This window comes from Mus caroli, chromosome 2 (genome assembly GCF_900094665.2).
Source record: "Mus caroli chromosome 2, CAROLI_EIJ_v1.1, whole genome shotgun sequence".
NCBI lineage: Eukaryota > Metazoa > Chordata > Mammalia > Rodentia > Muridae > Mus > Mus caroli.
In genome coordinates, this window is record NC_034571.1 from 150,717,101 (window position 1) to 150,744,103 (window position 27,003).

The 27,003-nt window shown below is 49.5% G+C and overlaps 2 protein-coding genes across 4 annotated transcripts in view; both read left to right on the forward strand.

The window, feature by feature from the left end:
- Positions 1-5,799, forward strand: part of Ppp1r16b (protein phosphatase 1 regulatory subunit 16B) — a 96,977-nt gene extending 91,178 nt beyond the window's left edge. The window contains exon 11 of one of the 3 annotated variants that reach the window (XM_021156241.1): positions 1,061-2,568. In XM_021156241.1, the coding sequence (XP_021011900.1) occupies positions 1,061-1,570 (510 nt within the window). In that variant the 3' untranslated portion in view covers positions 1,571-2,568. Of the gene's footprint in view, positions 1-1,060 lie in introns of all 3 variants that reach the window. The other 2 variants (XM_021156242.2, XM_029471081.1) reach the window with 2 other exon arrangements.
- A 1,774-nt stretch (positions 5,800-7,573) lies between these two features.
- On the forward strand, positions 7,574-26,113 carry Fam83d (family with sequence similarity 83 member D). The gene is made up of 4 exons (XM_021155744.1): positions 7,574-8,064; positions 19,353-19,520; positions 22,637-22,761; positions 24,641-26,113. Exons 1-4 carry the CDS (start codon positions 7,591-7,593, stop codon positions 25,629-25,631), a joined length of 1,758 nt encoding a protein of 585 aa, XP_021011403.1. The 5' UTR covers positions 7,574-7,590; the 3' UTR covers positions 25,632-26,113.
- Positions 26,114-27,003: the final 890 nt, after the last annotated feature.

A 27,003-nucleotide genomic window follows, 5' to 3' on the forward strand; every position in this document is an offset into this window, starting at 1 on the left:
CTCTCTCTCTCTCTCTCTCTCTCTCTCTCTCTCTCTCTCTCTGTGTGTGTGTGTGTGTGTGTGTGTGTGTGTGTGTGTGTGTGTATGTTAAGACACGGCTTTGCTCTGTAACACAAGCCTTGATCTCATAATCCTCCTGCCTTAGCCTTCTAAGTCCTGGGATTACAGGTCTGTGCCTCCATGCCTGAGCTATCTCTACAACCCTTGAAACTGATTCTTTTATATCTAGGAAGTTATTCTCTTTCTTGTTATATTTGTTGTCAACGATTTCCCAGATTTTTAAGAGATTTGTGTCTCACGACTTTGTTTATGGTGACTTTGCAATGGGCTCCATCATTGCTGATACCAGCTGTTTCTACATTTTTGTTTATAGTTTCTGGACATTAGCTCTCTTTCAAGCTCTTATTATCCAAAGACTGTTGAAGTGTATAGGATCCCTAGATGTGAGACTCTATTATGTGAAGTGGAGATGTTCTGGAAATAGAGGGGAGGAGCTACTCCCCTCTGGACTGGAGGCTGGGCTAACTAAAACTGACTTATATACACACACGCACAAAAGGGGAATTTATTGGCTCACCTAACTGAAAAGGTCTAGGCCCAACAGGAACTAGATGTTCAGAATACACCATGAGGTCAGACTCCCTGTGTCCAGCCTTCCTTGATGTCAGCTTCTCTTATGAGCAGAGAAAGCACCTTTGACCCTGTGCTTCCTCAGGGCACAGCTTACGACATCTTTACCATTTGCAGTTCTTTCAGAAACGTCTTCCCAGTTGTTCTAGCTGAAGTTTCAAAGTTGAGTTCCGCTGATCCCATTTCTATGAACTGGTTCCAAGACGTTGGCAATAAAATATGCTCATTAGCCAAGCCTGGAGTCACACTTCAACCCTGGGAGTGGGATAGGCATTGGTCTGCCCTACCATACAGAGCCCGGTGCCCCAGAGCTACATGGGAGTAGAGAAACAGGTAGAGATTGGGTGTCCCTCAGCAGAGGTGCAGGTAGCTGGTGGGTACAGACCCTCTAGCTGAATGATGATACTCATGCTATCCTCCCATCCCCCAGAACCCCAGGCTGGAGAAGCCCGTGCTGCTCTCAGAATTCTCTACCAAGATCTCACGGGGAGAACTGGATGGGCCTGTGGAGAATGGCCTCCGGGCTCCTGTCAGCACTTACCAGTATGCGCTGGCCAATGGGGACATATGGAAGATGCACGAGATGCCTGACTACAGCATGGCCTACGGCAACCCTGGCGTGGCTGATGTCCCCCCACCCTGGAGTGGCTTCAAGGAGCAGAGCCCCCAAACGCTCTTGGAGCTGAAGAGGCAGAGGGCCGCAGCCAAGCTGCTCAGTCACCCATTCTTAAGCACCCACCTGGGCAGCAGCGTGGCCAGGTCGGGGGAGAGCAGCAGCGAAGGCAAGGCCCCCTTGATTGGAGGCAGAACTTCCCCCTACAGCAGCAACGGGACCTCGGTGTATTATACAGTCACCAGCGGAGATCCCCCGCTCTTGAAGTTCAAGGCCCCCATGGAGGAGATGGAGGAGAAAGTTCACGGCTGCTGCCGGATCTCCTAGTGTCCGTGAACTGGAGGAGAGAGCTGCCTCGGAGAGGGGCCCCTGGAATCCAAAGCCAGTCCAACAGCCCTGGCTGGCGAGGTGTCGGGGCAGCTGGGGAGAGGTGGGATCTGCTTTCTAGAGGAATGCTGACCTTACCTCATGCCCAGCCGCCCATCGCATCTCCACTCCCTTCTGTGCTGCTTCCTTGCCTCACTCAATGCCTGCACCTGAAGTGTAGCAGGCCGACTCACTCTGCAGTCTGATTCAGGAAGGGTGGGCCTGGGATCTCAGTTCTGTACTTGGTAAAGGCTTCTTAGGACCAGGAATATCAACTCCCTACACACACACACACACACACACACACACACACACACACACACACGCTCAATTTAGTGTGTAAGAATGTTACACCTGAGCTCTTGGGAAACAGATGAGGCTAAGAACTCATGGGCTATCCCCAGAAGAATGAATGAGTTCAAGACAGTCTTGGCACCACTGCCAACTGGCTTCCACTGGGGAGAGGCCTGCTCAGCTGAGACCCACAGCTCTGAAGTCATACCAGGCTGGGTCACTGTCACACCTAGCAAGAGACAGGAAGTCCTATGGGTTCAGGGAAGCTGGGAATCCATATGGATCAGGTTAGTGGGCCCAGGCCTGCTCCCCACAGCCTTGCTGAGAGCTGTTCTCATACATATGTCAATAGGAAAGTGGAGAAGTGTTCAAAGGTCAAACGGGAAAGCCAGGCCATCCATGCTTCCGTGGGAGCACAGGAGTTGGGTTGGGTTCAGCACACTGGTATTTTCCAAACTGCGTTTGGTAAAAGCCTTCTTTGAGGCTGTAAGATTCCAGGTGGGAGGTTCCTGAATTTGCCTTCTCCCAAGATTGTGTCACACTTGGGTGTTATTGTCTGGCATTTGAGAAATGAATTTCATCAGGAGCTTCCGTGGGGCTAGGGCTCCCAGGGAGAAGGTGAACGCGTTGCTGAGAACACCGTGGTTAACATTGACATAACAGCATCCTAGCTGGTCTTTGTGGTTTTCGTGCTGTTTTGGGCCAGCCCATCTCAGCCTGGCCTTCTCAGCCTGAGCCATCCCATCTTTCAGTTGAGGCTTGCACCCTGCCCTCCCACCTGACAGGATTGAGTCCGCAGAGTGAATGCTCAAGCCCATGCCCCTTCAAGCTTTGCCTTTTCTGTAATGTTGTGTAAGACATGTTTGCCAAGTGTCACTTGTCGGCTCTTGCCAGGAGGTCTCAAAGCTCCCAGCCTGCTTCTTCTGGAGTGGTCATGCCCAAAGCTGCAAACTGAGGTGCCCGCGGCCACCATCCTGTGCTGCACTCAGGAGAGCATGGCGTGGTTGGAGTTAGCTATCATCCCAGCTGTACAGCTTTGCTGCCCCTGTCTTCTTGATGCTGGGGAAGGAAGCCCACACCACATCACCACCATGCTATCCCACAAACCCGTTGAAATTGTGCCCCGTACCTTGAGTGTGACACACTGGCTCTGCCAAAACCTTCTGGTGCAACTGGCAAGCTACGAGTTGGTTCATTGCTCTGTGCTCTTTTTATTTGTCCTCAAACTACCTCCTTAGAGCCCCGAGAGGGTCCCTATGTCTTTCGGATGTATGGGACAGATACTTCTTTACAGCCCCCTATGCCATACCCTTAGTAGTCAGGCTTGCCACTTGTTTGTCTCTGTCTCCACTGTGGCCTCAGGGCCTCAGTAGACTAGAAATGAATCAGGACCTGACTAGATCTGCAAGATGCTTTATTAGAACCAGGAGTGTGGGCCAGAGAGCACCCTGGAGGCTGCTGGATGCAGAAGGAGGTGCACAACACTAGGTCATCTCCACTCCAGGACAGATGGAATCCGGCATGGTGCAATATCATAAGAGACTAAAGACAGTTTCTGGAATCCCTGGGGCCTCAGCTAGGCTCTACAGAGCCCATAGCTGAAAGAGGAGATGATCAAAACACACACCTGTGGCTTTAAACATTTAGCTCTGATAGACACTGAAATGCCTCTGGAGATGATTTTAGCCACAAGGTGGGCAGTTGCCCAGGCAGCCAGCTATATACTCTTAGGAGTCAGCTGCCCAGGGTTTCTGAGCTCTGTGCTCAGGGGCCAGAGAATGAAGGCATTTATTGCCATCTCTGAGCCATTCAGGCCATCTCTTCACACCCAGCACTTCTTCCTGCCTCCTGGACCGTTCTTCTCTACCTGAGGGGTGGGAAACTCAGCTGCCTCCTGCATGGGAGCTAGTCCCAGACGGTGTGGACTCATGGGCTTTTGTTCATGTTTTCCACTAGGGATAAACAAATGTTTCCTGTTCAGGCTCCAAGTCCCCAGGGCACTTTGTGACTCTTTGGAATATTGAGAGCCACAATGAGGAACAGTCTCCAGCGCATGAGCCAGGGCCACCCACCCATTCACTCATGTGATCTATTGAGGTGCCGAGACACACCCGATGTGCTGTTAGTTTCAGCAGATAATGGACTAACCTGGCGGTGAAGACTTTGATCTCTTGAGGACGGTGGGCATCCCCGGACTCATCCATTATTCTAATCAGAGTGCCTCCATGCCAGACCAGTGTCCCCACACTTTGCCGCACCTACAGTTCTTAAGAGTGTGAATCTCTTTATCTGGGACACAGCTTTCTGACCACTCCTAGATAACATTTGCTACTAAGTGCAGAGGCTAGATCTCAGGTACCAGGCAGACACTATACAGGTCCATCTAGATAGAGCCTTCAGAGGTAGCCTTCAGGCCAGCATCCATGGAGAACAATACAACAGCAGTCTAAGGTCAGTGCCTGGAAGAACCAGAAGTCTGCAATTTGCTGTCAAATACATCCCTAGCATTTACAGTCCTCTCCTGCTTGTTTTTTTGCTCATGAATCATACAGTCTTCTCCCCTACACCACCAATGGGTGTTGGGAGGGAGAACAACTACTTCTCTTCAAATTAAACATTTCCATGTGTGTCAGCCTCTCTCCCTGGAAGATGTGGATCCAAGGGCTAGGAGAAGCCTGGCAAGGTTGACCAGATGGCTCAATCCTACTGAAGACATCTATTTCCAATCCAGGTGCCCTGCAGTTCCCTGTGAGCTGTGGTTCTTTGCACCCACCTATGCTTCCCAAACTATTAGAAATTGGTAGCTATCACCAGATTGTGAATTTCTGGCCAGTAGCTCAGGGAATTGGAATGAATCCTAAACCCAGGTCTACTGAAGACTTTGGGGACATAATTCTTTATCAAATATACAGCGTTAATGAAGCGTCTCTGTACTATTTGATTAACTTGTAGACTTTTGAGAAGCTTGCCAGAGTGTGTCCCTCAGCCAGGTGTAGTGGCACACACCTTTAATCCCAGCACATAGGTGGCAGAGGCAAGTGGTTGTATTTCTGAGTTCCAAGCCAGCCTGGTCTACAGAGTGGGTTCTAGGCTAGCCAGGGCTACTCAGAGAAACCTTGTCTCCAAAAAACCAAATAAAAAATAAAATCAAATATGGCCTCTGGGTTGGGTTAACACAGTCTAGCTTTGTAACAATGTGAGACTCGTGGTTCTTAGTGTTCTATACCCTCTGGTTCTGGGCGTTGTCTCCCACCTGTCCTTCTAAAGCAGGATATTGGGATATTTTCCAGAGGGGCCATCCTTACATGATGTTGGGACTGTCTGAACTGTCGCTATTTGTAGCCTGGTAATATCCCCTTCTTCCCCAGGGCACAGAAAAGCCAAGGGTCATATGGCCAGGGCCAACAGCTCCACTAAAGTGACCCACCACTTTTCTAGAAAGCCTGAGACCTCTCCCTTGTTGACCAGAGGGCCTGCTTCTCATGGGCACTTCAAATGCCACTGTGCGGGGCCTGGCTCTGCATACCTAGGAAAAGTCTGCAGATACCCAGCCCTCCGCAATAATTCACCAGACCAGAAGCCACTGATGTACAGAGAACACTTAAGAAAAAAAATGTATTTTATGTGAAAAAAAAGTTAAAACTCTGTATACTGTATCAGCAGCTTTGTGTAAAAAATGGCAATCAAAAGAGTCTAATATATTTAAAACTTTTTTTAAAAAAATATTCTCATGGATCTTTGATATCGTTCTGAAGCAGCTCCACGCCTCCAAGATGGGGTCTGACCATGTCACCAAGGGGCCTGTGCCTCTGGAGTTACTTCCAGCTGCCAAGGCCTGTGACGGAATTCGTTGTTATGGATTTTTAATTAAGATTATTAAATTCCTTTTAATAACACCTGTTGGTCTGACTGTGGTTACTGCTGTGCCCTCGTCTGCATGGGACTGGTTTGAGTTCCACAAGAGAGGCTCCCAGACATGGTTGCACTCAGAAGGCTCCTCTAGGAGGTCCCCAAGGCAGAGGAACTTTGGGGATTCATAGGTGGAACTAAAGAGGTTTCTAGATTGGGAGATAGTGGTGAAAACTTATGAATTCAAGGAAAGCTAGGTGGTCAGTGTCAGACTTTATCCTGTCAAATATTTTCTTTGAAGTCACGTGATATCCTACAGCAGCAGCTTGATTACAGTTTGATTGGTGACATATTTATGTTACCAGGGTGCTCCCTTCCTCTGTTCCACACTCGGAGCACACTGGCTTGTACTGGGCCTTCCCATGTTCCTCTCTGGGCTTTTTCATTTAGCTTATAGTGGAGAGCAATGATCTACGTCATTCAATGGGATCGTAGATTATGATCTCTGATTATCCTTGCTTTTAACCCAGGAAACAGAGGCAAAGACATTGTATGACTGTACAGCCTCAGGCCTGGCCCCTGTCCTTATTACATGCAAGAGCTGGTTTGATTTGATAGAGAGAGGTAGTCTTCTGCATCCTGGATGCCAGAGTGGGGACACAGGAAGCTCTTGCCTTTGGGTTTGAATAACTTCCCTGAGAAGGCTGGGACCAGGGAAGGATGAAGAGAGGGAGAGGAGATCCTCACAGCAGTACTGGTTTGTTTTAAGTTTACAGACGTAGAGGCAGGGGGTTAGAAAGCCAAGGTCATCCTTCACTACAAGATGTGAGAAAGGGAGAGAGAGAGAGAGAGAGACCTTTAAGCGAAGAAGTGGATACCACAGTGGATTAGTATATAGATGTACATGTATGAGCATATATGTATGTGTATATGTGTATAGATATATATGTGTATGTTTGCAAGGTCTTCTGTGACCTCTCTTAGGATTGACTTGAATTTGCTACACAGAATAAGATGGCTTCGAACTCCAGATTCTCCTACCCTAACCTCCCATGTGCTGGGAGTGTGCCACCACCCCCAGCTCTGCACCACTGAGAAAAAAGAAATTTATTTATTTTTATTTATTTAATGTGTATGTTTGTGTGCTACGTATGCATACAGTATCCGTGGATACCAGAAAGGGCATCATCAGATTCTCTGGAAGCATTATAGGTGGTTAGAGGCTGCCAGGGGAGACAGTACTAAACCCAGATCCTCTGGAAGTGCTCTTAACTGATGAACCACCACTCCAGGCTCAAACTCTGTCTCTCTCCTCCTCCCCTTCTTTTCCCTTCCCTCTCCCTCCCCCTCCCTCCGTCCCTCTGTCCCTCTCTCCTTCTCATTTGCTCTCTGTCTGTATTGATAAGTTAATGATTAGATGCAGGGAGGAGTGGCAATGAGGCTGATCACACCAAAATAAGCATGTCCAGGAGCAAGTCCTACCCCTAGTCCGAGTCCTTGAAGCACCATGTTGTAGGGCACCCGGCAGGGGGCGTGCTCGGACAGTGCGGGGCTATGTCCCGGGTTGGCAGGGTTCTGGAGCCGCTAGGGCGGGGTAAAGTCAGATTTAAATTCCACTCAGCCATCAGGCAGTGAGATCAGAGGGTGGGCGGGTTCTGTCTCAGGAGCAACCAATGGCAATGAGGGGGCAGAGCCTTTGGTGCGCATGGGAGACATCCAGCCAATGGGATTGCCGGGGCGGGGCGGCGAGCCAATAGAGCGGGCTGGTTTGATTCAAAGATGCCTATAAAAATCTCAGACTACCTCCGTAGTCAAGTGGATCGGTTCTGGGCACTGCCATGGCTGCTCGCTTCGAGCTGTTGGACGACCTTCCCGCGGCCTGCCTGTCTCCGTGCGGACCGCCCAACCCCACGGAGCTGTTCAGCGAGGCGCGGCGTCTGGCTCTCGAGCAGCTGCTGGCCGGTGGCCCCGACGCCTGGGCCGCCTTCTTACGGCGTGAGCGGCTGGGCCGCTTCCTCAACGCCGACGAGGTGCGCGAGGTTCTGGGCGCTGCCGAGCGGCCGGGCGAGGATGGGGCGGCGGTAGCGGAGGACTCGTTCGGCTCCTCTCACGAATGCTCGTCCGGCACCTACTTTCCGGAGCAGTCGGACCTGGAACCGCCGGCGTTGGAGCTCGGCTGGCCCTCCTTCTACCAGGGTGCCTACCGCGGTGCCACGCGCGTCGAGGCTCATTTCCAGCCCCGCGGCGCGGGCGCCGGAGGCCCGTACGGCTGCAAGGATGCGCTGCGCCAGCAGTTGCGCTCCGCCCGAGAGGTGAGTGGCCCCCTGGCAGCGGCTAGGGGAGGAGCATCGGCCTTCTGAAAATTGAGTCGTGTCGTAGTCCCAACTTCTGTTATTGGTACCCCTGGAACAGAGCGACTGTTAGTTCAAACCAAAGTGGATTGCAGAATTCCAGGGACGTCAGCTGACATTAGATCTCACTTTCAGGAGCTTTTAAGTAAAAGCTTAGTTTTACCCAAAAGATGATACCCGGAGACCATGGGGAGATCTGTAATTGCCACTTTTCCACGCGTCTTAATGTTGTAGACAGATAAATTCGAGCAGTCGGTTTATCTCTTTCACTTCTGTGAGTCTGGTGGGAGATATTTTTAACCCACAGTGCCTGTGACTGTTCCAAGTAGCATTGATCCAAAATGCAAATATTTGTGCTTTAGATAAGCCACTGGTTACAATGGGTTTTTATCTTAGCTAGTGTCAGACTGCCCGAGTGGCCTGGGGTGGGGTATAGAGTCTGGCCTGCCGTAGATCAGGGAGAAAGAGGGCTCCACTTGGGAGGGTGTGGCTACAAGTTTGCATGCTGGTGAACACTGCTCCATTCCCAGACTTTTTGACTGTGCCCGGAACATGACCGGCAAAGCCTCAGACCATGTCAAGACTTAGTAGGCCTGGCACCGCTATATGTTAGGGTGCGGATCAGGTTGACATCACCCAGTCTAGGAGCAAGTTTGCGTTATTTTTGTCTTTTGTTTTTTGTTTTCCTCTCTGCAAGACAAGGTCACTGTAACCCAGGCTTACCTGGAACTTACAGGCTTCAATTTCAGGCAATCCTCCTGCCTCTGCCTTCCTAGTGCCAAAGCCAATGTTCTGATGCTGGTTCTGTACCTGACTGGCAGGACTTTGAGGATAAGAGTGTAGGTGACCAAGCGTTTTGCTGTTCAGGGAATGGTACGGCTATGGCTGGATTCATGTTAATCCTGTGAGCTTTGGGTGGGCTGAGGGTCCGTTTGATGCTGGAAATGTTTCGCTTGTGGGTTCAGTACAAAATTATAAAGCGTTTGGAAGAGGCAAAATTGTGGGCTAAGGGTGCATGTCCAAAGCTTCCCTCTGGGAGGAGAATTTGAGCACTCCTTGGGGACACCTTGAGAAGGAAAGACCTGGTCTCCGGGAAAGGCAGAGGTGTGGGCTGCTCTAACCTTTTGCTCAGTTGGGTGAAGGCACTAGAGCTAGAGGTCAGAAGGAAAACTTGCCTTAAAAGGGATCACAGCTACAGCAGAGACTTCCCTATCTTTCTTGCAATCTGAAAAACATCAGTGGATGGGGCCTCCTGCTTCCCTCTGTACCTACTTCCTTTACCCCTCTCCTACATCCCTGTCTCTGGAAGCTGGGCTTTCCCATGGAGAAAGGTGGGAAACCCAATGAGCATTTTTTGTATATATGCCAAAGTGCATACTTACCCAGAGTCTCCCAGTTGTCACACTGCCAGGGCTGGGGTCACAGAGGAGGGGGTGTGGCTCTCGTCCTTAGTTCGTGGAGGACTGGGGATGAGGAAGGGGCTAGAAGAAAATCTGGAGTGGCGATGACTGAGTTGGACTGAGAAGGAAGGATGGAACTAGCCTGTCTATGGAGAAGATGGGGACCAAAAGTGGAAAAGATGATTGGGGTGGTGTTCCTAGCAGTAAGTCTGACGTGAAGGAGTTTAGATTTAGGAGGGCTGAGGTGGCAAGGAGGCCAGAGACATCCTTGTAGGAGGAAAGAGTCTGGATTAAGGCAGGGTGGGCAGGAAGCCAGTTTTAGGCAGAGTTCCTTGAATTTGAGACACGACGAACTGGAGTGGAAAGAAACGGGAGGAAAGTATGTGGACAGTGAGGAAGCTTGAAGGCTGGAGGGGTAGCTCTGTGGCAGGACAGACCTTAACATGCTGGAGGTCTTGGGTTTGAGTACACACAAAGGGGACCAGGGGGAGAAGGAAACACATGGAAGGTTGATGGCTCTGCCTCCTCAGTTCCTATAGAGAACAGCCAGGCTCTGCCTTCGAATGCTGGGCAAGCTGGCCGTGGCTGAGACTTGCTGGCCTTTGTAGGCAGTGATGGGACTACACTGGAATACAGGAAGGAAAATAAGGACTAAGCTGGCCAAGGAGTGTGGTATCTATGAATTAGGTTAATTTGAGGCATGAGGCTTTAAGAGGGAAAAAAAAATGAGTCAATAAAAATTGTTTTCTCACTGCCTTTAATCCCAGCAGGCAGACACAGGCACATCTCTATGAGTTTGAGGCTAGCTTGGTCTAAATTGCAAGTTCCAGGCCTACAAAAGCTATATGGGGTGTGGGGTGGGGTGTGTCTCAAAACAAACAAACAAACCAACCAACCAACAAACAAACAATGCTTTCTCTTTGCCAGACAGTATTTTCAGTAACCTTGAAATTGTTGATTATTCTGTCCACTTTACAGAGGATAAACTGCAGCACGGAGAAGCTAGGTTGCTTCTAGAGATGATGGAGGCAGACTCTGAGAATCCCCATTAACTACAGTGTTGTGCGTGAGCCCTGTGGGAGAAGTGTCCTGTCCCCGGGTGGAGGAGGACTAGCTACTGAGAGAGATCAGAGGACTAGCTGTCAAAGGCTGCCTGCCACCTGTGAAGACGTGCATGGGTGTCTGGGAGTGGCTGTGTCACCCTGGCCATGTCCTTTGAAGTGCATTGCTCGTGACGGGGAAGGCTCTGACGGTTCACATGTCAGGTGTTTCCAGATGTCTGATGTGTGTGGTGAAGGCAAATATTTGGGGCGCTAATTGAGTTCTTTACCCAGATTACCTCCTCATCCTCCCAAGGCCAGAGGAAGCTGCACTTAAAGGACATAGCAGACGCATCTAGGTCAAGTAGCTTGTTGAGCATGGTGAGGCAGAGCTGGGTGCAGTGTGTGCCTGGCTCCAGGGCCAGTACTGTGCTTGCTTGGTTGTTTTTTTCACTGAACCCACTATCATCCTTCCTCAGCTTCTCGAGGGCTGGACTGTGCCTCCTTGCCAGACAGAGGGCCCACAGGTAATCCTCCTCCCCACAGCCTCCCTGCTTCCCAGGGGCTGAAGGTTTTAAACAGTTCCCCAAAGATTGGGATGTCGAATTCCCGTGTTGCCCATCTTATAAACAGAAAAGCAGTGATGATAGCAAGAGCTGCCTGGGCTGTGAGCAGTAGAGCTGTGCGCAGGCTACACATCAATCAATCAATCAATCACTCAATGCTTGCTTGGCTTTTTTTTTTTTTAAATTGTAAAAAGAACAGAGTGGCCTGTTTTAAGAAGAATCAAAGGAGCAGAGGCCTTTAAGTGGGGAAGGTGGTTAATGACTTCAAGACAACGTAGGTCCCCGGTGCTTGGATTTTATAAATCACCATGCATTTTCCCTGGCTTCGGCAAGACAGGCCAGCTATTTCTAGTATCTGAAACAAATAAAGAAATCTAGGGAGTGGCTGAAGGAAATGTGAATTTCCCGGGGTGGGGTGGGGGTTGTCCCTTGTAGTGAGCCGAGAGGTGGGGACCAGGCGGCACTGGAGTGAGGTCAGATCTAGCTGCTTGCCCCCTGTAGCTTTACCTCCCCTCGCTGAGGAAATCTGTGCACCAGCCTAGATTCTCTGTGGTGGACCTGGAAGGAGCCTAGATACCCAGGTTCTGTCATCAGCACACAGCGTAGGATACCAGGGGTGTTTGCCAAGGGTCAGGAGTATCTTTCTGAATGGATGGCTCTGGGATGGGGTTTCTCCGGCAGCTCTGGCTCCATGGAACCTCCCTGGGAATCTGACACATAGTTGGTCCTCAGTATTTTTCATGGAGGCCTGTTAAGCCCTTTCTATTCAGCCTTACGATTTTTGCGTGGAGGGGAGAATGAAGAGGTAGGATGAGAAACTAAGCAGTTTAGGTGCTTCTTTCTGCCACCTAGTACTTGGCGGAGCTGTGACCCTGCCTGGACGTGCCCCTGGTCAGGTGCTTCTGATGTGCCTGTCCTGGGAGGTTGGTTGTTGTTCCTACCCCCTCCCTGCTTTCTCTCCCCAGGTCCCTCATTTTGAAATGGTTTTGATGTGTAGTCCAGTTGAACTTGAGATCCTCCGGCCGAGATACTATGGTACCCAGATATCCCGGCTTCTGGGTGGGAGTTGATAGGCCAGGCTCACTCTGCCTGGAGAGCTGACACCTCCCACTTGTTCTTACCAGCTGCTGTTCCTAATATGCTTTTGTTCCAAAGAGGCCACCTGTGCGGCGAGCACACCTTTGAGCATCCATCTGATGATCAGAGCGTTAGTGGTGCCTCTCTTTGCATCATGGACGAGTCCAGCCAGGAGGAAGAGCAGCTGTGGAGTCTCTCGGAGGCCCCTGGCGTGTATGAGGATGTTCTGATGGGCTGAGCTCTCCCGAGCTTGCCCAATCCTCCCCTGTGTTACGATAGAATCTATGCTATGGGATCAGTTCCTGTTCCAGATGCCCACATCAGCCCCACCGGGTTTCTCAACCTCGCCACTGTTGGCACTTGGAGTGGATGGCTCTTTGTCCTGAGGCCACTGTCCTGTTCACTGCTGTAGTGACTCTGAGCATCTCTGTCCCCATGCCCTACACACTCTTAGCACTTCCCTCCTCCAAGTAGTTATGACCTTCAAAGCTAGTCTGCAGAGGGGACCACACGGAGTTTCTGCTTAGTAGTCAGCTTTTCTGCTCTGCCGGAGAAGCAGCTCGGAGGGGTAGCAATGGTTGAACAACACTGTGGATGGATTGGATGCCACCACTAAACAGTACCTCCACAGTCCCCCTCTATTCTTCTAGCTGCCATTTCATTTACCTATTCTTCTTATTAATTTTGGGAGGGTTGTTTGAGACAGGGTCTCACTAAGTAGCCCTGACTAGCCTGGAACTTGTCATGTAGACCAGGCTGGCCTTGAACCCACAGAAATCCGCTTACCTCCTGCGTACCACCGTGCCTGAGTTGCCTTATTATTATCCTAGCTCTTGAGACAGCAGAATCTAGAGTTGGAGGTTAGCCCGAGCTATGCAGTAGGAACTTGTCTTTAAAAAAAAAAAAAACCAAGCAAACGAGGTCCTGGCGTAAATGACACCAGCCTCTAGAGGGGTGAATTTCTGCTGTATTCTCCATTGACCTAGTTGTAACACACCTGAGTCTGACCCCCAGAAACACTGGCAAACACAGGACTGGAGGCATACTGCTTATTGTAGCTCCTACCAAAGGCTCAGAAAGAGCTCATGTCACAGCAGAGGATTAGGGGAGAAATTAGTACGTGTACGTCATGGAGGACCCCATGGCTCTCAAGACAAATGTAGGCAAGCTCTGCTGCAGAGTGTCCAGATAGCGTGGGCCAATACAAGTACTGATGCTTAAGTACACGTGATTATTTAAGTTTGTATAAATTAAAACTACATGTAAACCTTAATTCCTCTGTCATCTCAGAAGGTTCTCATGGACAACACTGTGCAGAGTGTGTCATTGTCCAGCCTTTTATCTACGGATGGATGTGAACATATGATACTGCATAGATGTGAACATATGATACTGCGTGGATGTGAACATCTGATGCTGCATAGATGTGAACATATGATACTGCATAGATGTGAAGATATGATACTGCATGGATGTGAATGCATGATACTGCATAGATGTGAATGCATGTTACTGCATGGATGTGAACATATGATACTGCATGGATGTGAATGTATGACACTGCATGGATGTGAACATATGACGCTGCATGGATGTGAACGTATGATACTGCATACTCCCACAAGTACTTGTTTATCCTATCAGTGGAAGAATAACCCAAAGCCAAACGATTGGAGTGATTTATTCCCTGAGAGAAAAGGAAAGGAAAATAGGAGGGGACATAGCTTGTTTTACAGATTGAATTTTGGAACAGGAAAATGCTTTGCATAGTTAAACACTTAAAATCTCCCCCCACCCAAAAAAAAAAAAAAAAGGCTACTTGATTTTCCCAATGTTCCTCCTGCTGGGGCAATAGTGAAAACTGCTATTAAGTTTACCTTTTGCTGTGAAAATTACATTCTCTTGTTTTTAAACCCAGAAGACTATATCAAAGTAGTTCAAAGGTTTGTTGTTGTTGTTCTGTTTTGTTTTGTTTTAGAAATCTCAATGAGCAGTTTTAGTCCCATTAAAACATGTAACAAGTGGTGGCTCCTGACTGTTGTTAGCATTTTGGAGACTGAAGCAGGAATATCTTCAATTTGAGACTAGCCTGGGCTAATACCAAGACCTATCTCAAAAACAAAACCATAAAACCCACTGGGGTGAATGGTACGTTTGATAGTTTAGCAAGGAAAGTCTCTAGGTGGTTGACGTGCTCAGCATCAGGACTCAGTGGTCAGTCGTCCAGGCTGACACATTATACAAGGCTTTGGCAGAATTCCAAGCATTCTGTACACCTGATCTGCCTTTATGACTCTGGGTAGGAAGGGAGGGAAATTGAGGCACACAGGAAAGGGGTGATTGACATGTGCTTCCTGCTAGAATGAGAACAGGAACAACTGGCCTGCAGTGGCCCCTCCAGGCCATGCATGTGCCCGGTCAGAGGGCGAGCAGCCGGTTTCAGGGCTGTGTGGCAGCAGGAAGGCCTTGTTTCAAAGGACACCGAACCTCTGATTACACGTCTTGTCCAGCGATAGTGGCAGACTTCAGGACTAAGACTATAGCAGTTGCCACTGAGGGTTTTCTCATCAGCTGAATCACCAAAGGGTATGAGGTGGGTGGAATTAGATGCACATTCTAGAAGCCAGTACAACCTACCTTGTGACGGCTTCCCCGGTTCTGCAGAGAGGAGGAGGAGTCCAGGTTTGTTCTGCAGTCCGATCACGTAACAACTGAGCTTCACAAGGTCCTCGATCAGTGTGGCTCTGGCTCTGTCAGCAGAACTGCAGAAGAGAGGGTGCCCAGTATGCTGGGGGTTTGTGAGATTCCTTCCTTGACAGACAGTCATCGTGTTGTTAGAAGTTGTCCTTCGTGGTGGACTTGAACCCGTGGGCTTTGTGGGATACTTTACTGATCCTCTCAGGATTACTGCAAGTTCTTAGCAATTGTGAGATCCACATTAGACTTTTCTGTAACAATATTTAGCTCAGCACGCTTCTTATGTTGGGCTTTGGAGGCACAGAAACACGGGTTGGCATTTCAGCCCCTTACTTAAGTGTGTCCCTTGACCCTCTTATCTAGCTCTTCCAAGTTTGTACGCTGGGCATGCTGGCTAATGCAGCTTTGGAAGCTCTGAAGATCTCTTTGAGCTTTTGGGCTAAGTGGCAGTGGCCGAGGTTCCAGCTCTGCCTAATGCGTAATGTAAACATGCTCTCTCTCGGCTCTGCTCTATCAGAAGACAGAAACCTGTGATCGCTTGTGGACTCCTTAGGCCTTGCTGAAGTCAAGGGACTGATGATAGGCTTATGGTTTGTCACTCAAGCTGAACATGGGGGGCTGGGCACATGGGTGGCCCCTCCAGATGTGGCTTGAGGAAACACAGGTAGTGTAGTATGGATTCCCCTCTCGGCCAGCTTCAGGCTGCTGGGTGCTTCCTTTATGGGTATCTGGCAGATAGGTCTGACCCTGTAGTAATAGACTCTTTGCAGTCACCAGACTTCTAACCCGGAGAGAAGGGGCCAGCTCCATGCAGCTCAGACCGAGAGAAGGTGGTGCCTTAGGGTTGCTGTGGGCATGTTGTGGGGTGGGTACCCCTAAAGGGAGAGTGGACTCAGTGACAGGAGTCTGTGCTGCCTTGTCCAGGTGTTCTGTGGCTCTGCAGTCTGCAGCATGAGCTCTTCAGCCAAGGGAGGCATTGCGCCACGACGGCTGTTCTCTGAAGCCTAGAGCCCACCACACGTCAACCTGACACCCAAATACAGATTTTCATCAGCCCGGCGGTTCTGGGGATGCAATACACAGTAATGAGCTCAACTTTTGCTGTGGAAATGTCCACTTTTCCCAGTGGGTGTGTCCCCCTGGAAAGCAGGACTGGCTTGGTGGAACGGAGGCTAGGCCAGCCAGTTTTGTAAAGGACTCTTCTTCCTAAGAGGTGACAAGCTGCAGGCCTGCTCCGGTTCTGTAGGGCATGGACATATGAGGGCAGGGCTCTGGGTAAGCATCCAGGGAGGGCAGGCCTTGAAGGAAGGAGAGCTTTCCTGCAAGTCTTCTGAGGGCCCTACTTTCAGGCCCTCAGAAAGGAGGCTGTGCTGGGTGCAGGAGAATCGGGAGAGTAAGACATTCCTACACCCTCAGATACCCTGAGTGAGGCAGGCCTTCACATTTAGTTTGTGGAAGGTTTCGGCTTTAAAATCAAGGATACACGAACCGAACTGCAAATTACTACTCAGCAGCCACTGCAGGTGTTGTTCGTACACCTGTTTTATTAATTGGGCAATCAGAACTCTTGGCAGGCCTCTGTGGTCTGGGCCCTGCTCCCATTCTGCCTCTGGTGGCCTTCTCTAACCCTGCCAACTGGGCTGGGTTCCTAGTCCCTGTTTGAGTGGCCCCCAGGGTGTGTTCATGGCCCATCACTCTGCATCTCTTGGCTTCTCCTCCTTTCTCACTTGACTAGCCCATTAGCTAGCTAGCTGTATGCAGCTCACAGGGGCTCTGCTGACCATCAATCAGGGAGGCCAGCAGGTCTGCACAGGTTGCTCTTCTCTTCTTCTATTCCAGTTCTCTCGTGCACCCTGGAGAGCCAGTCTGTAAGGTCTCTCACCACCTTGGTTGTGTTTCTGTGGCCCTGTGCCCATGGCTGGGCTCTCCCATGGCTCCATTTTCTCCCCTGTGGCCTCAGTTCTTGGCTGGGACTTCTCTTTCATACCCTAGTCCTCCAAAATATCTGCAGAATTTGAAGTCTGTTAGCTCCAAAGGTCCCCATCCCCCCATGGGTGGCTGACCCAGAGATTCTCAGTGCTGAGTTAGAGGAAGTAGGTTCAGGTCTCTGCTCTGCAGCAGCACCGTCTCTTCTGGCGTCATCTCTCTGTATCCTCTCCCTCTTCAGGCAGTGTGGGCACAAAGGGCTGACATGGATTCCAGAGCCTTCTCCCATCTTATACATCCCTCTTTGCCAATTGCATCCGTGGCTCCCCTTCCAGCCACACTGGCATGCACCCTGTCCTTCCCAGCCTTTTCTGTCTTCATGTGGTTTCCGGTTAGAGTGCCCTTCACTTCTCCCATGGCCTTCTGTCCCAGGGAGCCAAGATTACAAATCTGTGCAATCAGGCCTGGCTCCTTATCTTATCTGTGGTTCGGCTCTCTTGTTTACCTCTCTGAAGAAGCCTCCCTTCTCTCTCCCAGTGCCTCCGTTGCCTCCCCTCACAAGGCAGCTGACTTACTGCTCCCTGCAGAATATGTATAGAACACATATAGAACATGTATGCCTCGTTCTGCTTTCCTCATCCAGGTCCTGTCAGCCCTGGGCAGCCATCTCTGCCCAGTGCAGGCCAGCCTGCCTTGGACTCAGAGGCACCAGCTGCCTAACTGAGCCAAGCCCACTCCAGACTTGCTCTCCCTCAACCATCTCAGCAGTGCTGCTATCCTGGCCTTCTAGAAGGGAAGGAATCCAAGGCTGAGAGAGGTCAAGCACCAGGTCACACAGCTAGCAAGTGCCACGCTGAGCTCCTGTCCCGGCTTTTGCCTTTAAACCCTGTTAACAGGCCCCAAGTGAACGGGGTAGACACAGGCTGTGTGAAAGCCATCAGGGCCTATAAGCTTCTGAAGATGCCACCAACCCTTAGCTGGCTTCTTTTTAATTCTACAGATGTTTACGGGGTACAAGCCTGTCGGTTACTGTCTTGAGGTCTCCACCTTGGAGACGAAGCCTTCCCTTGGAGGGCTCTGCTGCAGTAGAAGGAGGGCATCGAGACTGAGAAGCAGCTGGAATTCTCAGCAGAGTGGTTGCTTAATGTGATTCAGATACAAGGGATTTTTTTACTGTTGAGTTTGGGAGATGGAGAAGCCCTGACCACTCCCAATTGCAAAACAGCTCCCAAATGCTGGCTTCCTGACTCGATCTGCAGGGACTTGTTCGCCCTGCCTCCCTGCCTGGAATTTCTGAGGGCCCTTGAAGCAGGCGATGAGGCTCTGCTGCCAGCGGTACTAGCTTCTGTAAATGAAGGAAGGAAACTGGGAGCTGGCAGCAGCTCCACACAGGTGGCCGGGTGGCGGGGCAGACACCAATGGCCTCTTGGACCTTGCAGCTGTGCAGTTGTTTACATTTTACTGCAGGTCTGTTTTGTAGCTTAGAAAGCAGACATTCAAAACAGTGATAATTTGCCCATGGACGCATTGGTGAACATTGGCTTTTAGCTTGGTCTGGCCTGGGTATAGAAAATCAGTTTGTATCAGGGGCACACATTGCTGGGGAGAAGAGAGAACAGAGCTGAGTGGAAAGGCATAATTTTGAGGTAATATTTCCACGTTCTTGTCCTGACTGGTGGGGAATATCTGGTATTGGAAACAGGATGGGGTGGGGCACTGTGAGCCTCATCTGATCATTTCAAGCACTAAATTGGTAATGGATGGAGTCTTTCTAAAGCAGGGTGAAAATACTCAGAGCCCATAATGTAGAATTGGATAGTCAAAAAACAAAACAAAACAAAAAAAACCCCCAAAACCAAAAAACCCAACCAACCAAACAAACAAACCAAAAAACAAACGTGGGCATGAATATTAATAGCCAAAGGGGGCTTCTGAGAGAATCCCCTAAGAAGGTCTTTTTCTTTAAGTGTATTTGTGTGTGGTGCACATGGGCTATGTGGAGGAGGTCAGAGGGACAGCTTGCAAGAGTTGGTTTTTCTCTTTCCACCAGGTGAGTTCTGAGAATGGAACACAGGCTATCTGTGGTAGCGGTGAGGATGTAACACAGGCTATCTGTTTGGTAGCAGTGAGGATGGAACATAGGCTATCTATCTGGTTGGTACCAGGCGCCTTTGCTATCTGCACCATCTTGCCAGTCCCAAGATTGTATTTATCAACTTCATAGACAGGAACCTGAAGCCAGACTGGGAAAAACCTTGTGACTGGGATTTCAGTGTGGTGGTCCAAGAACCCAGACAGCTTGCTAGTCCAAACTGAACCTGGAGAACAGGGGTTTAGTGGTGGCATGGAAGTTAAATGAGAAGCTTGCCATGGGGATAAGCGAGTGTGAGTTAGCTGTGCCAGGCCAGGACTTGTCAGACATGGGCACCCAGGTGTCTTTGGAAGTGGAAAAGAGCTAATGGTGGGGCATACTGCTGAGGAAGAGAGTGTCTTTGAAGATGGGGTTTAGAGTTCCTTACTTTTCCTTCTGCCTTATCTCATAGGTGATTGCTGTGGTAATGGACGTTTTCTCAGACATCGACATCTTCCGAGACCTGCAGGAGAGCTGTAGGAAGCGGGGGGTGGCTGTGTACATCCTCCTGGACCAGGCTCTGCTCCCCCACTTTTTGGACATGTGCATGGATCTGAAAGTTCATCCTGAGCAGGAAAAGGTTTGTGGGTCACCATTTCTGTCTCCCCACTGTCGGTAACATGGCAGAGTACCCATGATCTAAAATGTGCTGAGGCTGGTGCTGCTGGTGCTGGGCTCCCACTAACAAGTGAGGAAACTGAAGGCTCACAGAAAATGACCACCACCCATGACCTTGCAGTTCCATTCCTAGGTAACTACCCAGAGGAATGAAGGCACGCGCCTGTTTATAGGTGCTGGGAGTTTCATCAGCTAATAAGTGCATAGACTATACATTGTCTGTTCAGAACAATAGAATATTATTCGCTCTTTAAAAGGACTAAAGTACTGACCCATGCTACCACATGGTGACCCTGAAAATACTGGATTTAGTGCAGGAAGCCATATACAAATGATCATATGCAGTATGATTCTATGTATGTGGAAGCCCAGAGCAGGGTCATCTGTAGAGAGAAGGTAGGTTAGCATCGGGTTTGTGGACACGTGATTGAGGGATGGGTGGGTTTGTAACTAAAGGGCTTCAGGCTCTTTGCTTGCTTGTTTGTTTTTGAGGTAATGAAAAGTTCTATAATTGTGCAAATGGTTTTGTACATCTATAAATAGTACAGATTTGCACATTAAGCAGGTGAATTATGTGGCGTATGATTTATATCTTCACTAGGCCATTGATAAGAAACAGTAAAGTGACTGTCAGGCTTGTCAGCAGTGAGGACAGACCTGACCATAGCCAAGCCAACGCTTGGTGGCTCCAGGGGGTTCAGCTTTTTGCTACAGTGGCCATTTTGAAGCTCTTGTTCTGTCCCTGGCCCTGCCCACTGCTCTGACAAGTATGGCATCGCTAACTTTCTTGGTGGCCCTATCATCTCATGGTGGCCCTGTCATCTCATGGTAGCCCTGTCATCTCATGGTGGCCCTATCTTGGTGGCCCTGATGCTTTGGATCAGGAAATGGTGAGATGGAGAGCCCAGGAGTCCACAGTTACAGCACGCCCCGGCTTTGACTCCGTCTGTCTTCCTCAGTCGCTCTCCATCACCTACTGCTGCTTCCCCGTCAGTACAGAACCAGACTTTATGTCTTCCTCTAGGTATGACAATAAGTCAGGTGTCTTGGTGTAAGGCCAGGGTTGGCTTACTCTCTTTGGGAATGAGGTAAGAGAGACATTTGTTACAGAATTCATGTCTGAGGAATGGAGCAACTTCTGAAGCCAGAGCCTGCCTTACCCTCATGCTGCCAGGCACTTGGCATGAGGAATGGCACGGTCAGCAGGAGCCAGGCTTCTCGCCGCCACTGCAGGAGAGGCTCTGACTAGTATGGTACCTTGTAAACAGGCAGCATGGTTTACTGAGTCTCATCTCCCTGGCCGCTCCGTCAGAGTGTCTGCTGGCTGTTTGCTCTAATGAGCAGACCAAGGATTGGGCTGACTTAGATGATTTACCACCCTGTCATTTGTGCCACAAAGCAAATTCACCAGTGAGGTAGGATTGGACCTTGTAGACTGAACTGAAACAGCCGTGTGATCCAGCAGTCAGTGAGCTAGGAGGACTCGAGGACAATGCCATTTGGGTACGGTGAAGAGCACTGCCACCCAGCCAGGCATCTAGGCCACAGCTGCTCTTGTGGAAGCGTGGAAGGTGTCAGGGTGTAATTTCAAGTGCTCTTGGGTAATTAAGCAGTCTGAGTCTCAGCAGCAGAAAAAAAAGCAGCAGAACTGTTCTAGCTCTGCAAAGCCATTCCCTCTGCTCCGTCAACGAGGCAGAGACTGCTGACTTTGTTGGCTCTTGCCTTCATGGTGGTCCAGGACCTCTGCAGGAAGTCTGAAGACACTTTGTCTTTATAGTGGGTTTTCTCCTTTCTAGGTAGCTGCTCGCTTCCCTCCTAGGCTTGCATGTGCTGTGGGTCTGCGCTTTTCTCAGAGGCATCCCCTGCTCTGCGCTCTGATTGGTTCAGAATATTGAGTTACCCTGTCTGCAAGAATTTGGCTGCGTATTCACAGGCAGGTGTACAGAAGTGCTGTGTCCACAATTACAGGCCTCCATAACGTTCAGATGCATGTTAAAGGGAAGGACACAGAGCCATCCCTAACCCTACAGGTAGAGTGTTTCTATGGTTACCCTGTGTTGACTTGTTTGGGAGTCATTACCTTCTCTATCCTGCCAACTCCATATGCTCATCTGTGAAATACTCACTCCAGGTTTGTTTGTTTGTTTTAAAGAAAATCGTTACCTTGATATTAAGATTTGTAAAGGGTTATAGAGATGGATACCTGAGTTTGGTTCCTAACATGTGTGTTCGGCACCCCACAAACATATAATTTTAGCTCCAGAGTGTCTGACACACTCACGTGCACATACCAACACGCAGATACTCATAATTTAAATTTTTTAAAAATTATTTTTAAAAGGTTTAAAAAGAAGTCACTATGTATGCGTTTGTGTGTCATCATGGGAATAATTGTGCATCCATGTGTATATAGCGTACCTTTTTGGTTACTGAGTACCTGTAGATGTAAACTGGCTGATTAATGCCCACAAGGTGTGTTAGAGGCCTGCCCTCTGATTACTGCTTCCAACTCCTTCCAGTGCGGGGTGAAGTAGACTATTACTCCTTACTTATGTAGTGCAAAGACATAGGAGCAGGGCAGGCTTGGGTTTTCAGCCCTTGCCAAGTGTTATTCATTACTAACAGACTTTCTCTGATTATTTTATCTCCTGTTTTATTTCAAAATCATTTCTTGGATTCCATTTGTTTCCTCCAAAAAGCAAATATTCCTTTATAGTATATAGTGCATTCACACAGGAGCCTAAGGGTCTCTAAATACAAGTCAAATGTAGTGAGTAGTGCCGGATGTAATCCCAGTACTTGGGAGGTGGGGCTAGGGGATCCCAAGTCCAAGGCCAGCCTGGACTATAAGGTAGGTAAGGCCTCTTCTCTTCCTATGAAAAGATGGACTAGATGCAGCAGTTACATGACTTGAGCAGTATCTGGCTGGTGTGTCATGTGTGCTGTCACTAAATGGTGGTTATACCCTAAGCTACTACAAATGCCTATGTTTGGGCACAGTAGGCTCAGCATTGGATAGTGTCGCTGAGTTGGCCGTTGACTTTTTTTTTTTTTTTTCTCCCACGCTCTTCCCAACAGCTGATGACGGTTCGGACCATTACAGGAAATATCTACTATGCAAGGTCAGGAACAAAGGTTGTTGGGAAGGTTCATGAGAAGTTCACACTGATTGACGGAATCCGGGTGGCAACAGGCTCTTACAGGTATGTTCAGAATAGAGGCCTCAGCAGTCAGTCCAAACCCTTTAGAGGAATCAGTGCTTGATCCTACCAACCAGAGCCCTGTGACAGAGTCCCCCAGGAGTTCACACCCGTGTGAGTGAATTGGTTCATAAAAGCCCTGTTGTGTCGGATGTAGACAGGGAAAGAGTCACTCTCTTTCCCCTGTGGTCCACAAGACTAAACACAGGTTAAAGTAAGCTTGAGACCCCCATAGTCAGAGTCCTGCATTCAAGTCCTGGCCCAGGCCTTTGGGGGAAACCTGGAGGGTAATTGACGTCCTATCCTGGTTCCCTGGGAGTTAGATCCCACCTGCCCTGCTTACTTGAAGGTCAGGACATTGCAAATGTTCTAGCAGACTGGAGCTGCTCATTTATACTTAGCTAATAGGTTGTTACAGTCTTGGTAATGAAAACTAGAAACTAGTCTAGAAAGCACTGGGCATATTCCAGGCCCACCTTGCCAATCACATCTTTGAGTGGAGAGAGGAAGGTGAGGGCAGGGTTGAGGTCATAGTGGGTGATGCTAATCCCGGGAAGTTACACCATTCTTACTCATGCTGTGCTATGCTGTGTGTTTGGCTGTCTCTCTAGTACATTGTACGTGCGAGTTACAGAGTTTGCAAAGAAAAAAACTTGTTTCTATAGAGTGTACCGTGCCAGCTGTGGGTTTTGTGGCCTGTGAGGTACTGTGACAAGCAGCTCTCGGTTCCTTCCTTCTCAACCAGCAGCTCCAGTTCAGAACTGAGGCCGTGTTCTCGAGGCTTCCTTCTATTGGGCACTTATAAGTTCCAAGGGGACTCAGTATTTGTCTATATTGATGAAACTTGACTCTGGGTGGGTTTTGGCTATTTAAAAATCTGTAAGTATAAAAACTGCCCTCTACAAAAGCATTGGCAGTGGTATTCTGATGTGTTGAGACACACTACAGCCTCAGGGTCAGGTAGCCCCTTTGTTTCTGTTTCCCCCTTGTGGGTAGTCCGAAGACTCTTGGGCTCCAAAGCAGTTCTCGGGCAACATGTGTTCTTCGTCATGGTTCTGTTTGTTTACTGCTTTCTTAGGCAGGGTTTCTCTGTATAGCTCTGCTGTCCTGGGAGCGATAGGCGGATGCTCCTTTCCACCCCAGTGCTCTCCCTGGGCCTGGGGCGGTGGTGGGTGGGTTTATTAGAACACTGTCTCCTACTCTGCCCTGCTCTTCATCTTCCCGGCCTCTTCCTTTGAAGGCAAAGACCCTTGCATACTTACCCAGTCGTTAGCGGCTGTTTCCCAAATGGAGAGAGACTCCTGAAGCAGGAGCGCATCTCTGAAGACTCACCTAGCCCTGGGAGGGTCACATGCACACACTGGATGAATCCCAGGGATCAGACATGGCTATCCTGGACCATACGCCCACCCCTTTTGAGACTAGAGAGGGAGTGTGCATGAACGCCTTTGTGGGTAGAGACAGGTGTAGGTTCTGTTTCCAGAGGAAGAGGAAGGGGTGCTGGATAGGCATGGAGACCAGGCTAATGAATCAGCTATAAAAAGTGCTGAGCACGGCACCACTGGTGGAGTAACCGTCCCCACTGGAGAAACTGGACGAGGTGCCACTAGCTTCCCATGGGGCATCTCCAGCCAATTCTCTAAGCTTTAAAATGATGCTGCTGGCCTAAATACTTGAGACCTTCTTGCTGGGGTTTAAAGCTGAGCCCGAGGGTTGGGTTTGCATGTGAGTTGGTTAAACCCTTAGTTAGCCTCCTTGGTTCTTGAAGTATGCATTGGCGTTTTTCCTGTTAGCACCAAAGTTGTCACTCTTACATGGCTGCTACTGAGAGCTGAGCCGAGAGCCCTTATCTTTACCGGTTTGTGTGTTTTTAATCCTTCAGTTTTACCTGGACCGACGGCAAATTAAACAGCAGTAACTTGGTAATTCTGTCTGGCCAAGTGGTTGAACACTTTGATCTGGAGTTCCGGATCCTGTATGCTCAGTCAGAGCCCATCAGCTCCAAACTCCTGTCCAACTTCCAGATCAATAGCAAGTTTGACCATCTGGCTGACCGAAAGCCACAGTCGAAGGAGCCCACACTGGGCAATCTGCTGCGAATGAGGCTGGCCAGGCTCTCAAGTACTCCCAGGAAGAGCAACCTGGGCCCAGAGGAGCCGTCAAAAGACAGAGGCAAACCCAAGCGCCCTGACTCTGAGGCTTCCACCATCAGTGATGAAGACTATTTCCACAGCCACAAGGACCAGCTAGAGGATAGCAAGGTGGCTGATGCTGCTACCCAAACAGAGCCCGGAGAAGAGATGGCTGCAGTAAGCCTGAGTGAGGTGGGAACTCAGACTAGTTCCAGCATGATGTGTGTTGGGACCCAAACCACAGTTGTCACCAGGGCAGCGAGCTCCCAGGCCACAGTGTGGTCCAAGTCCACTGCCACGCAGACTGAAGCTGACGAGAGCTTCCTTCCTCAGGGTGCCCAGTCCAAAGAAGGGTCACCGGCATCCAAGATGTCGGTGTCGAGGTCTTCCAGTTTGAGGTCATCCTCTTCTGTGTCTTCCCAGGGCTCACTGGCAAGCTCGGTCAGCTCCCATGTTTCCCTGACGGCTGCTGATCTCCACACTCCCGCATACCCCAAGTACCTGGGTCTGGGCACCCCGCATCTGGATCTGTGCCTGAGGGACTCATTCAGAAACTTAAGTAAGGAGCGGCAGGTCCACTTCACTGGCATCAGGTCCCGGCTCACGCAGATGCTCACCGTGCTCTCACGGAGAACACTCTTCACAGAGCACTACCTCAGCTACAGCCCCGGGAGCTTTACCAGAGCCTCTACCAACCTGGTTTCTGTGAGGGACATAGCCCTTTATCCTCCCTATCAGTGACTGCCGGGTTCAGCCAGCCCTCTGTCCTGAGGCCAACAGAGCTTCACATGCATGGCCCCAGCCACCCTCTCCCACCTGACACTGGGCCACCTTTGCTTTGATTCTGCAGCATTGTTTGATATTTTTAATTTTTGTTCTTTAGAAGCCATCTGTTGGTTTAAACACTATAGGTATTTTTCCCATTTGCACAACTTTAATATTCTATCACTACATAAGTGTTTTAAGGTTGGTTTGAGAGATAAATACTGTTTTATGTGTGTGTGTGTTTTCTGTCTTAATGCTTTGAGTCACCACTGTTTTTGAAATCAGAATCATATTTAAAAGTTAAACACCATTGTTTCTTAACTGACTTTCTCTTGAATATCTGTGTTTGTAGTATTAAATAAGTGCAGACAGCTTTTTGTTTGCCTGGATTTTGTTCTTCTTTCTGGAACCCTGCCTTTATCTCTAAGGGTACGTCATAAATAAATATACTAGATAGGCATTTGTGTGATTCTTTTTTTGTTTGTTTTAAAAGCAGTTTGGGGGGAATGGATGATCCAAATTGTAAAGGGGCAATGTACTTACGAAGCTGGGTGGTGGCGCACGCCTTTCATCCCAGCACCCTGGAGGCAGAGGCAGGAGGATCTTTGAGTTTGAGGCTAGCCTGGTCTACAGAGTGAGTTCCAGGATGGTCAGAGCTACACAGAGAAACCCTGTTTCGGAGAAACAAAAAGTTAGATGAGAGCAGAGTGGTGGCACACACCTCCAGTCCCCGCACTTAGGCCAAGACAAGAAGGTCCGAGTTGAGGCCAGCCTGATTGACTCCTGACCTACTACTCAGAGAGACCCTGTCTGAAACACACAACGCAACGTTAAATGACTTAGAGCCGGTATTGGGGTCAAACCATCCTTGGCATGGTGAAAGCTGACATTACTGTGCGCCCGAGGAACCTTGCCAGCACAGCAGGCCTTTGTGTGCTCCTTTCAAAGCAAAAGCCTGAACTGCTTCGGTGAGGACCTGGCTGTCTGCCAAAGGAGTCCTGGGTGTGTGTTCCTGGGCTCCCATTCACTCTAGTGGCCCCAATGGGCCCAGTTTCATCAGATGGGTGTATTGTTGATTTAGCAATCTTATATTCCAGAGTAGGGGCAAGGAAGGACCTTGATAATTATCCCAGATTCCTGGTCCAGTGTCAGGCAATGTAACTGCTTCTTATATCCTGCTAATCAGGATTGGTCTGGCCGTGGAATCCTGGTTTTGTCAAACCCCATTCATAAAAACAGAACAAAAGGAAGAGAGAATCCATGGCTTCCTCTTCCTGGCTTGCTAGCCCAGAAGTGTACAGTAGGTAGGGCGTTGTCTGTGGGGAGAATGCTGACAGTTGCAGATCAG

Bases quoted from the DNA above. Each gene is read 5' to 3' on its own strand.
- Fam83d (XM_021155744.1), top strand. From the start codon at position 7,591: ATGGCTGCTCGCTTCGAGCTGTTGGACGACCTTCCCGCGGCCTGCCTG. The intron at 8,065-19,352 runs GTGAGTGGCCCC...CTTATCTCATAG, and splicing joins AGTTGCGCTCCGCCCGAGAG to GTGATTGCTGTGGTAATGGA. The intron at 19,521-22,636 runs GTTTGTGGGTCA...TCTTCCCAACAG, and splicing joins TTCATCCTGAGCAGGAAAAG to CTGATGACGGTTCGGACCAT.